The sequence below is a fragment of the Pteropus alecto genome, unplaced genomic scaffold (genome assembly GCF_000325575.1).
Source record: "Pteropus alecto unplaced genomic scaffold, ASM32557v1 scaffold86, whole genome shotgun sequence".
In the NCBI taxonomy this organism is placed as follows: Eukaryota; Metazoa; Chordata; class Mammalia; order Chiroptera; family Pteropodidae; genus Pteropus; species Pteropus alecto.
The window spans coordinates 2,860,145-2,873,136 of record NW_006442109.1 but is presented as its reverse complement, the minus strand read 5'-3'; the positions used below and the strand labels follow the sequence as shown (position 1 = coordinate 2,873,136).

Sequence of the window (12,992 nt, the reverse complement as noted above, 5' to 3'; positions counted from 1 at the left end):
ACCCCCCGTCTCATTTCCCATTATTATTCAGAGTACAAGCCACAGTCCTTCCAGGTCCCTCTAAGGAACAACATGATTTGTTCACTGTCTCCTGCCCCCTTCAGATGATCTCTTTAATCTCATCTTTTACTACTTTTTGTCTTGTTCATTATACTTGAACCATATTGTCCTTATTGTTCTTGCTCAAATATGCCATACATCTTCTTGTCTCATATACTGTATATTAATTATTGGACTGTCTTCCCTTTAGTAGACTGTTAGCCCTATGAGGGTGGGGATTTTGGCCTTTTTTGTTGATATTTCTTTAGAACATCCTAGAAAACAGTGCTGACATACTGATGCTAAATAACTATGAATAAATGAATAATAAACTTACAGAAGATAGTTGAAAATATATTTTCAGAGGTATGTTTTGAGCTGTGTTTTGAAGGATAAGTGAAGCTTAGATACAAAGGACAAAGCAAAGTTTTTAAGATTTGATAGTAAGGTGGAGGAGAAATAGAATTTGGACTTTTCAGAAACTGGCTCCTTTTGGTTCCCTGCTTTAGAACCTATGGTAGCTTTTTACTGTTGATTTTCTCTCCAGTTGACTGCTGATCTCCAGTTGCTTGTACTTTATCTACTTCAAAATCATGTAAGAAACTCTGAGACATCTCTATCTTCTTGATCTTGACAGGTGGTTTCATCATTTAAAGACTCTTCCAAGTTAGAAATGTAGTTGTCTGAGACTCCTCCCTCACTTTCACTATACTCTAATAGTTGCTATGCCCTATTGTTTCGCTCAAGTCTTCTGCATTGAATTAATTCACTCTCATCAGCTTTGGCTTACTGAAATAGTCATTTTAAATGGTTTCCTTGCCTATCCATTTTTAAAATTTCGCTTATTTTTTATTTGTTGAAGTCCTAATTGATTCTAATCTACGTAGTCACTTTTGATAGTTTCTGTTCTTTGCTCATTTTTCCAATTCCCTCTTATTTTTTGTGTGTATGTTGTAACCTATATCTGTTAATTTCAGTATCTTAAATCTTTAGAGATCTAATTCCTTGGTAAAGCGTTTCTGTTGCCTCTTGCTCACGGTGGCTTATATTTCTGTCACTTTGGGTTGTGGGCTCTTATCTGGATGACAGCCTTTGGAAATCTTGAGAGGCCCAGATTGAGGGGGCATTCCACCAAAGAGGTTGTATATTTGTTTTTGCCACATGCACTTTGGGCACCACCAATTTGAGACCACTTAAATTTTTTGGCTTAGCATTTCCAAGATCATGCAAGTAGTTTGGACCTTAAAGTCATATTAAGAGATGATCCTTGGAGCCAAGGCAGAATCTGTACCAAAAGTCAAGACTCTTAACTTTATTTTAGTGCTTTATTATATTGTTATTCATCAGTTTTAAAATTCATTTTTGCTCAGGATAGATCCAGGTTTAACAGGCTGTGTAACCTATGGATGTTATGTTAAAACAAACAAAAAACAAAAAGAAAACATGGTCTCTGCTTCCTAAAAGCATTCCTGATTGACCAGTAGCAGGCACAGTAAAATATGTCTAATTAATTAAAAACCTAGATAGTTCATGAATTATCAGGTATAATTCTGTATAAAGTTTCTTTTAATATTTTGTTAGCACATGATTCCTTTTCCCCTTCAACTTGTTAAAACCTTGTCTTAAGAAGTCCAGGGTTGTGTTAATATAATTTAAAAAATTGCTTATAGAAGTGCAAAATGTTATCAAGTGCTGTTTTCAATCACAAAGATTAATAGTGTGCCTAATCAACATCTTTTTTTTTTTTAGGTTCCATTTATGGCTATTTTCAGACTTGGGCCATTAGTAGAACTTGAATAAAATATATCTGCATTTTAAAACAAGATATAAATTAGTTGAAAAACAAAGTTTAATAAGCTTAAGTTTATTATGTTATCAATATAAGATTTCTAGGTCTGTCTATCTTGGCAATTAACACAGACAACTGACTAGCTTAATTTTGTCTTGGAAAGTTCATGAGTCCTTGTAAAATCGTTCTGGTGAAGTGTTATATTGGATAAACTCAGATTTATCCAGCTTTAAAGCAGATGTTTTCTAAAGTCTAAAATAGTTCTTCGAATAATGATTCTTTTGTTTAGCTGGAATTTGGTTTCTTCATCTAATCATTGCCTGTTTTTAGGACTTTGGACCAATAATTTAAAAATTTTTAAAGTTTTTAGATTTATTAGTACATTAAAAGTGCAAAAGTGCAAAAGATTTTAATTAGCTTTACCTTAAGCATGTCCTGGGGTTTAATTTAATCAACATTACACATTGTGCCTTTTTCTGCAATGAATTAGAGATGAGTTATAAGGATACAAAGCACTTTATGTGGCTTTTACATGTTTATAGGAGTATTGGTATCTAGAATCTAAACATCAGAATCATTCTTACTTTGAGGGTTAGCTTTATCTGAGACTGCCCTTCAGATAAGGGATATAATGTCTATATTCAAGGCAGATCTGGGTACTCAGATCACATCTTTATTTTCTCTAGCTATTGGGTTAATCTAAAAGTAGGACTGATGTTCTGTTGAGGAGGCAGAGCCTCTTCACATTTGGGATGGTGAGGGTCAGCTTTGTTGTTGTAATATAACTTATTTGCAGTAAGAGGTACCTTAAAGAAAATTGGAAAAAAAAAAAGCATCTAATTTGTAATTTATTTTAATGCCAAATGACATCCTAAAATTTTGATTTTGACTTTATTATATTTTTATATCCTTGAGGTATCCCACCATATCATGAGGCTGTTAGTGACTGGATTAAAGGTGCTAGCAGTTTGTGAAGGGGCTTAAATCTCTAAGTGAGGCAATAAACCACCTCTTTTTTTTTTTGCCATTAAGAATGTGGTACTCTTAGTGAATATCTAGTGTGTTGGTAATAGTTAATTCCTCTTTATTTCCATATCTACTAGTATTCATCAATGTTGTACAGTAAAAGAAAAAAGCTAAATACTAATAATGTGTCAAAAATAATGTGAGAAAAAATAATGGCTGTCTTAACTTTTTTCCCTCTTGTTAATATCTTTTCACATGATTTAAAAATAGAAGGATGTGTTACACTTTTTCTAGTTACTACACATTTTTCTTTCATTGTATATTTCAACTGTAGTTTGCAAAGTAATCAAGTATGTGATTTTAAACAATTAACCTCTTTGATTTGTAGATCAGGTTAGATCTGAAATACCACTTGAAACAGCAGTTGTGTGTTTAATTTTTGTAAAGTGACTCATTTTTTTTTCCCCCCATTTAGGTTTTATAGGATCACATTAACAAAAACATGATGGAGTTTTATGAGTCAACATATTTTATTGTCCTTATTCCTTCAGTAGTGATTACAGTAATTTTCCTCTTCTTCTGGCTTTTCATGAAAGAAACATTATATGATGAGGTTCTTGCAAAACAGAAAAGAGAACAAAAGCTTATTCCTACCAAAACAGATAAAAAGAAGGCAGAAAAGAAAAAGAATAAAAAGAAAGAAATCCAGAATGGTAACCTCCATGAATCTGATTCTGAGAATGTACCCCGGGAATTTAAATTATCTGATGCATTGGCTGTAGAAGATGAGCAAGTTGTACCTGTTCCACTGAATGTGGTTGATACTTCAAGTAGTGTTAGAGAAAGAAAGAAGAAGGAAAAGAAACACAAGCCTGTACTAGAAGAGCAGGTCACCAAAGAAAGTGATGTATCAAAGATTCCAGGCAAAAAAGTAGAACCTGTCCCAGTTACTAAACAGCCTACCCCGCCGTCAGAAGCAGCTGCCTCAAAGAAGAAACCAGGGCAGAAGAAGTCTAAAAATGGAAACGGTATTGTAATCTATTTAACTTTATTTGGGTGATTGTATTTGTTTTAATAATCTCAGATACTTTGTTAGGTATGCACATAAAGTTTTAAACACTGAGTCTGAAACCAAGATTATTATCCTTTTCACTGTGTGTTTGCTTTTATAACATTAATTACTGTTAGAAATAATTAGTATTGATCATAAAATAGCATTTAAAACTAAACTTTATATTGCAAATATTGGAAAGACTTTAATGGAAATATGTAAAATCTAACTGGTTTACTAATACCACTAAGAATCTGTACCAGCAGTTAGAAACTTTTATATTTATTTCAATCAGTATTTTCTAATCAGTGCGATTGAAATTAAAGATGAAAAGTTAAATCAGATATCCTTTTTCACCCTTGGTTGATTCATTTTGCAAACATTTAGCATATATCCGTTTTATGCTAGACATTGTACTAGGACTACAGAAATGAATAGTGCATTTTCAGGATATTCACATGCTAGCTATAGCTACAAAGATAAATATTGTAATATAAAAAGTTTTGTGTAATTTAGGTATGTCTGAACCAGTGTAGGAGTTCCAGAGTGGGCCACTTAGATCATGTAATGCCTGAAATCTGAAAGGTTGAGTAATAGCTAGTTTTATTGGGGTGGCTGGGAAGGAGTGGAGCTAGGGTATTCCAAAGATAGGGGTTAACAGGTACAATGGAAATGACATGAGAAATGGTGTGATTTGATGTGTGAACTGCAAATAGTTTGCTGTAAATGAAAGGACTTGCATTTACTTGGTTGTGTATCTTAACTTGCAGAGTATTAAATTAGTTATATTGGTTTTTAAATATTTGTTTGCCAGCTTTGATCAAGGCATAGTACTAGAGGAATAAGAGTAAGCACCCTATGTTCTAGTGGGGGAGAAGGACGCGCAAGCCAATAATAAAATGTGACTTATATGAGATGTTTAAAGTATAGAAGAAGCACCCATACAGTTGCTACTTACGGGGACCATGGGCAAAAGCTTTACAGAGGAATGTTTAAGCTAGGTCTTCCAGGATGAGTCACTTCATCAAGCAGGTAGTGGAGTCTCATTCAACACTGGGAGAATATCATGTGTAAAGGCAAAGGTGTAAAATTATAGTGTATTTTTGAACCATTAAATATGAGGTATAGAGTAGTAGAAAAAAAAGCTGAAAAGATCTGCAGAAGTCAGATCATGAGGGTTCTTGTATATAGTACTAAGCTGGAATGTTATAGTTTAGCCATTGTTGAAGATTTTCAAGCAGGTTAGTTTAAATGGTCAGGTTTATATTTTAGAAAGATTTTTTTGGCAGAACTTGGGAGTACAAATTTCATGAGACAGTATTTAATGTAGGCAGACTAGTTAAGAAGTTATTGTTTTCCAAAGTTAATTTGAAGGACTGAGCTATGGTAGTGACAGCAGAAATAGAAAATAGATTAGAGAGGTATACAAAGTAAAAATGATATGACTAACTTTATTGGATAGGAGATGGCAGATAACAACTTTAACATATACAATAGAGACATTGAAATTGTTAAAGATTGGTTCAGTCATTAATTCAAATGGAGACAACAGCCAAGAAATCAAGAGAAGTCTGACTCAGAAGGTCAGCAATGGAAGAATTAGGAAAGATCACCAAGAGCAAAGATGTGACCTTAGACACCAAGGCTGAGATCACCCACATCCTTATATTCCCAGTTACTCTGTATAGTTGTAAAAGTTGGACAGTGAAGAAGGCTGGTAGGAAAAACATTGAGAGCTCTGTGGATACACTGGACTGTCAGAAAGTCGAACAAGTAGGTCCTAGAGCAAATTAAACGTTAAACATTGCTGGAGGTAAAAATAACAATACTGAAGCTGTTTACTCTGGGCACATCAAGAGAAGGTAGGGTTCTTTGGAAAGGACAGTAATACTGAGAAAAATAGAAAGCAGCAGGAAAAGAGGAAGAATAAATTTGAGGTGAATTGACTCATAGAGGAAGCCCTAAGCCTGAATCTACGGGAACTGAGTGGGGCCATTGACAGCAAATTGTGAACATCACTCATTCATAGAGTCACCAGGAGTCAGAGCTGACTCAATAGTATGTAATACACACATGGCAAGTAGAAGAGAAGGTGGTATCAAAGCTGATTTCCCAAGTTCCGAGTTAGGTCAGGGTTAGCAAACTGCAGTCTGTGAGCCAAATATGTCCCCATCCCCCTTTTTTTAACAGCCCATGAGCCAGGAATAGTTCCACATTTTAAATCATTCAAAAAAATCAAAAGAAAAATATTTTGTTAAATGTGGAAACTATATGAAATTCAGACCTCTGTGTTCATAAATAAAGTTTTTTGAATGCAGCCACATGCATTTGTTAATGTACACATATGGCTGGCTTTCACATTGCAATAGCAGGTAAAAAGTTGGATAGTGTCTGTGAGAGCAGACGTGTATGCAAAGGAGAATGCTTTTAGTTTGTTTTTGGATGCTTTTTGGGGCCATTCACATAGGGAGCAATTCAGGTTGCAGTAGAATATGTAAGTGCAGAGGCATGAGGCTAGAAATAGAATCAGAAGCCTTAAGCATGAAAGTTGTATTTGAAGTTGTGGGTGTAGGTAAGATCATCCAAAGGGGAAATATTTAAATCTAAGACACAGCCCTGAGGAATACCAGCATACAAGGTGTTTGGTAGCAGTACCTCACAAAGGAATATTCCAGTATGAGAAAAGAATTATTGTAGGAGCTGATTTTAAATTTTATTTATTTTATTGTAGTAAAATATAAAATTTACCATTTTAACCATTTTTGAATGTGTGGTTCTGTGGCATTAAGTACATTCACATTCTTATGCAGTCATCACCACCAGCCATCTCGAACTTTTTCATTTTCCTCCAATTGAAACTCTGTATCCATTAAACACTAATTCCCCATTCCTCCCTACCCCGCCCCCCCAACCCTGACAACTGGCATTTTTCCTTTCTGTCTACCTGAATTTGACTACTCTAAGTACTTCATATAAGTGAAATTATATAATATTTGTCCTTTACTGACTGGCTTATTTCACTTAGTGTAATGGAGAGGAGAGGATTTTATGGAGGTAGCGATCATTAGTATGAAATGCTGAATAGAAGTCTAATAAGGATTAAAGGATATTATTGGTAGAGTATGGCATTTGGGAGAGTAGGGATCTTAGTAAATTCTTTTATGGATGTAATGGAGATAAAAATCAGGTTGCAGTTAGTTGAGAAATGATTGGTAGAAAAGGAAGTACAGACTATTCTTTTGTCAATATAAGAAGGAAATGGGTGCGGAAGGCTAGGAATTACAGTGGTGGGGTTTTTTAAGGTGATACGAATTTGACTATGCCTAGAGATTTGACCATTCCTATAGGCTAAGTAGGGCTAGGAGTGGCTGAGAAATGGGATGTAAAAGAACGAGCAAGTACTGGAAGTCCTGATGAAGTTAAAGAGCAGGTGTCACAGTAAGAAAGCTGGAATGACATGTTATTAGTAAGGGAGTTATACATCAGTTTAAACTTTTGGTGGTAAAGCATTCTAGGAATTATTTATAATTAAATCTTTTCTGGTGTGGCCATTGTTTTCATTTATTTTGATTTTGATGATTTTTTAATTTATTTTTAATAAAGATGATCAGGATAAAAAGGTGGAAACTCTTATGGCACCTTCAAGAAAGCAAGAATCATTACCCCTCCACCAAGAGACTAAACAAGAAAGTGGATCAGGAAAGAAGAAAGTTTCATCAAAGAAGCAAAAGACAGAAAATGGTGAAATGTGTAGATATGTATTTTATAAATACTAATTCTAGAGACGTACACTATGATAAGAACCCTAGAGACTTCACATGCTCTTTAATTCCCAGGTTAATGTATACTATAACTTTAACACTAATACAAGTCCAGGGTTCTCTTTAGCCTTGTGGTTTTGTATTGCTTTGACAGATGGGCAGGGTATAAGTTTTTGATGAAGAAGCTTTTTGAAATTTAAAAAGGACGTAACATAAATATTCTCATTCTTAACTGAGTTTTGAAAATAATGTAAATGGCATACAAACAAGAAAATATTCCTTAAATATTTATACTTTTTACTATCACTCAGAGATTATGCTTGAGGACATTAGCTTGATCTGTCATACCCTCCATTCCCAATTATTTTCTGAACATTATCTGCATGTATATATGGGAAGCATCCAATTAAAAGTGATGTTGCAATTTTCGTATGTTCAAAATTGTCCAGGGAAAAATGAGCTATGAAATTTATGTACTTCAAACAGTGATTTTCAAATAATATGGTCTGTGGTATCAACTGTTGCTACAAAATAGTAAAATTGGAAAGAGAAAAAATGAACTCAGTAAAATTATTACATCAAGCAATCGGATACAGAAAAAAATGTTACCCAGAATATTTGATAAGATTAAATATTTATTATGTTTTAAATAAAAGAACTATATAAGTCCAGAAGTTTTTTTTTAAGGTAGGAATATAGAGAGATGTCCATGTAGATGTGGAAGTTTGTAACCAACAGACATCAGATTTTAATGTTCAAACTCTTGAGTTCTTCCCATTAAAATTAGGAACAAAATAAGGAGACTTCCTTCTTCCACTTTTAATGTTCTGGAAGTTTTGACCAGTGTAGTAAGATTGGCCATGGAAATTAGAGGCATAACTGTTAGAAATGAGAAAATATCTGCAAGGAACGATGACTGATTTTTGTACTTGGCAAGTGAAAGCAACTGAATTTAAAAATTATCACTTGAAATAAGAATTTGGTAATGTACCAACATAATAAAAATTAACTTCCTCCTGAGCACTAATTAAATGCGAATGAATTCTTCTTAAAGCAAGAGAAAAATGAGAACTAACATGTAAAGGATGTATAAGAAGAAATTTTCAGATACTGTTAGAAGAGATATGCTGCAGACTTTTAGATGATTTAAATGATTTACTGTACTGTGAAATACTGAACTAGTGTACTGTTTTGACTTGTTAAATGTTAAAATAGGAATTTTAAGTCAAATTGCGTTGGTATTAGATATTTGAAAATAAGTGCATTTATCATTAAATTTAAGTATGCTTGCATGTTATTTAATAACTTAATAAAAACTGACGAATTATAATTTTGTTGAATTTAAATTTCAGTCTTGGTAGACGAACCCCTTATTCATGCAACTACTTACATTCCTTTGATGGATAATGCTGACTCAAATCCCGTGGTGGATAAGAGAGAGGTTATTGATCTAATTAAATCTGACCAAGTAGAAGCAATTCAGAAAACAGGGGCTAAAAAACTGAAGACTGAAACTGACAAAGGTAATATACAGAATGTGACAATGTCTTATGTTGAAAAAACATATTTTTGAGTTGATGGAATTAAGTATGTTTTCTCATAAAAACAGTGAATTGCAAAAGACTAAAGAATACTTGTAGTAAAGGATTTATTGGTAATTTTCTAGTTCAGCCTCCTCAGGTTTGTAGAGTTGGACACTGGCTTTGACTTGTCCAGAGTCTCAGCTATTTTGCTGTCTAGTGATCTTTTCCCTTCTACTATTGTCTTCTGGAAGGTTTGTATGCTAATTCACAAAAAATAAAATTTTTAAATTATTTTTTAATAGGCTTTAATTTTTTTAGGGCAGTTTTAGGTTCACAGCAAAGTTGGGTGGAAAGTACAGAGTTCACTTATACCCTTTGTTCCCACACAGGTACACAATACCTTTTTAATCTTATAATGTAGCCTCAAGTACTGAAAGCCCTGGGTTTTTTTTGGTTCAGTGGATGGTAGTTGCTTTTAAGAAGAGGAAGTTGGTGCCTGATATGAGAGCACTGGAGGAATTGAGGTAGATGAGTCAGATGTTTGATGCGCAGATTTTTTAAATGTCAGGATTGCTTGTCTGTATTTGATTTTCGTAAAATCAGATTTCCTTTTAATAATTATCTTTGAGCTTATTTTCTCTGTGAAATTTGGTTTATATATCATGAGTATTAAGATTAGATGAGAGTATTTGTGAACATACTAATACAGATACTAGCATAATCTAGACAGTTGAATGATTTTTTGTTTTTCAAGCGAGGGCATATTGGCACTTTAGTATTTGTAGTTTTAGCACACTTTTAGTTAATGTAATTATTCCATATTAAAGATAAACATTTTCTCTCTCTTGACTAGAATATTTACTGTTGGTTGACCTGAAATATGTCTGTTTTTTCTTGGGTCAAGAATTATTGATGCTTATCTTTACTGATTCCTTTTTTTTTTTTTTTTTTAAAGAAAATGCTGAGGTGAAATTTAAAGATTTTCTTCTGTCCTTGAAGACTATGATGTTTTCTGAAGATGAGGCCCTTTGTGTTGTAGACCTGCTAAAAGAGAAGTCTGGTGTGATACAGGATGCTTTAAAGAAGGTAAGCAAGCATATTTTTGGTTATGGGCATGTGTGGGAGCAGTGATTAGAAGTTCACCAAGTAAGACTTCTACTAGAGCAGTAAATTATTACCTACTTCCATCTTTCATACCCCAGAGCATATAGTTACATTTAAAAGTTTTAGAATGCCCTCGAAGTTATTTCATATACTCGTACTAATCAATATACTTAGTTTAGTCAGGTATCTGAGTCATCTGATGTTTTGACAAAAGTAAATTGCTTATAAGTAAGATGATTTATATGACCTTAAAGTCATTTGGCTCTTGGCTAAGTTGTACCTTGCAGTACTGATTGGAAGTGTTGAAGGCAAGGTCAGGTGATTTCTGGGTAGCATATATAGAATGTTTTTTTGACTGAAGATAGCACCATTCAAAGAACCTGGGAATCTGTTGTCGTTGTTGTCGTGTGTGTGTGTATAATATAATATTACCTTTCTAAAATAAATGATTTGGATGGTAGAATCACTGCTATGACTGACTAAACCATGTTAAAAAAAATAAAATGCATGGAGTAATATTTAATTTCTCATGGTTCATGCTTACTGTATTATCACGTGTACTGTCATACTGGGAAAAGTGACAAGTTTTCAAGTGTTACTTATATAAAATACGATGGCATGGTGTCTGTTATTCTATATTAGATGGTAGATTTAACTGTTCTACACACACGCTCACTCACACACACCCACTCACACACATTCAACCATTACTTGCTTTAAAATTGTGAGTGGCTTCCATTTTTTCTTAAAGACCACCCTAGTCTAGCCATCACTTTTTATCTTATTACCTTCAGTAGTCTCCTAGTTGATGTTTCTACTTTCCTACTTAAACCTCATACAACTTCAAAGTGACCTTTAAGAGGTCAGTGAGGTTATATTACTCATTGCTTTAAAAACCCTTCTCTTGGGCCTTATAATCTAAATTCCTTAGCAGGCCTGTGCTTCTTTCTATATATAACCTTATCTCATGGCATTTTCCCCATCCCCTCACTGCATTTCACCCATACTATGTCTCTCCTGCTTCCTCTACAGCATACCAAGCTTTTTCTTCTGTTTAGACTGTCCCAATACCCTTCTCCCAATCCTCCAATGTCTTCCCTGGTTAATTCCTCCTTCAAGTCTCCACTTAAATATCCTTTCCTCATATAAGATTAATCTGAGTTCCCAGTCTGAATTGTCCTTCCTGTTGTTTCTCATAACTATCTGGACTTATTTGTCATAGCATTTATCATGACATTATAAGTCTGTCCATACTTCCAAGCATCTGTCGACAATACGTTTTACAAATCTGTGGCATTTTATAATGTAGTATACATGTTGGACAGTCTTCATGTTGTGCCAGCAATGGCCCAGAGTAAACAAGGTATTCGAGGATAATCAGAGTAAGTGTGATAACTCTGTGTGACTTTAGATATAAAGTCAGATTATTCTGTCTCAAGGAATTTTCTTGAAATTCTTGATTGAAAAATTTGTCATTTGATTTACTTTATTTTAATTGGGTAAGTATATGTCTAAAAAGAGTTCTTAGTTATTTGTGGGGATTGGAGAAAGCTAGCAGGGAAAAGCCTCCAGCTGAAGTTACTATGTTAACTTATTAACTGTTTGAAATGATTGGTTTTTGAAATTAAAAATAATTGCTTTAAGTGTTTCTCTTCTGACTGAAGATGTTGGTGGTGGCTTATAAGGGCCAGAGTAGTCATTTTATTGTCTAAGACAGCTTTGAATTCTAGAGAGTGGGTGGTACATCAAACTCCCCTTTATAAGTATTTTAGGCAAGTCAAAGAGGAAGTTGGGGACTGTTAAAGATAGTGTTTTGAAATAGAGTATTTTACAACTTCACATTTTTTCCCCTTCCTTGGAACGTTACACTTTCAACTAAAATCTTGTTTTGGGTTTTTCATGGAGTGGTTCTGTTATCTACAGGGACTCAGTACCCTTGTGGGTTCCCTGTATCTGAGAGACTAGGTAAGTTTAATATCTACCTTTTTCTGTCATAGAAACTGAGTCTTGGTCGTCAGACCTTTTAATAAATTTCAAGATCCCAGATGTAGATGAATCCCTGCACCTCATAAAGACCATTTGAGAGAAAGGGGAAAGATAAATGCAGGAGCACCAGCATAGGCATAGAATAGAGATAGAGGAGTTGGAGGACTTGCTGACCTTTCCATATGGTGGCTAAAGAAGAGTCTTTATGCTTGTTTTTGCTCTTGCATAACTGGATAGGTTGTGATGACAGTGATATATGTGAACATTGCAGAGGAAGAGAAAAGGGATTGTGCAAAATTTTAGGAAGTTCAGATCATTTAGGTATCTGTTGGATCATTTAAGTGGATGTAATCATTTCTCAATTATATATATTTCTCTGGAGTTGAAAAAAGATTGCAGTGGGAGTGATTTAGGAAAGTTATCCACTATCACCAATGAATATAGTGGATGTATATTAGACCAGAGAGGATGTGAGGAGTGATAAGAAAGTTCATGAATGAACCCTGAGAAACATTAACATTTAAAGGGCAGGGAAGTCACCGAAAGCCAAAGGAAGAGAAACACCAGGAGACATTGGAATCACAGACACTTAGGGAGGGTAGAGAGTTCAGGAGTTTGAGAGAAAAGTCAATACTGACATACTTTAGAGAGATCGAGGAGGATAAGGACTGAAAACTAGATTTGATGTCCTTAATTGGGAACAGTTTCATTGGTGTACTAGACTGTAAATAAGTGACGAACAGAAAATGTGACACTAATAAGCTTAGATGGGA

General features: G+C 34.2%; 1 protein-coding gene across 4 annotated transcripts in view; it reads left to right on the top strand.

Moving 5' to 3' along the window:
• The window catches only part of KTN1 (kinectin 1), an 88,407-nt gene that overhangs the window by 20,996 nt on the left and 54,419 nt on the right, over window positions 1-12,992 (top strand). For all 4 annotated transcript variants that reach the window (XM_015595971.2, XM_015595969.2, XM_015595972.2 and 1 more), the window contains exons 2-5: window positions 3,270-3,822; window positions 7,449-7,586; window positions 8,959-9,129; window positions 10,085-10,215. In XM_015595971.2, coding sequence (XP_015451457.1) covers window positions 3,297-3,822; window positions 7,449-7,586; window positions 8,959-9,129; window positions 10,085-10,215 — 966 coding nt within the window. In that variant the 5' untranslated portion in view covers window positions 3,270-3,296. The remainder of the gene's footprint in view (window positions 1-3,269; window positions 3,823-7,448; window positions 7,587-8,958; window positions 9,130-10,084; window positions 10,216-12,992) is intronic.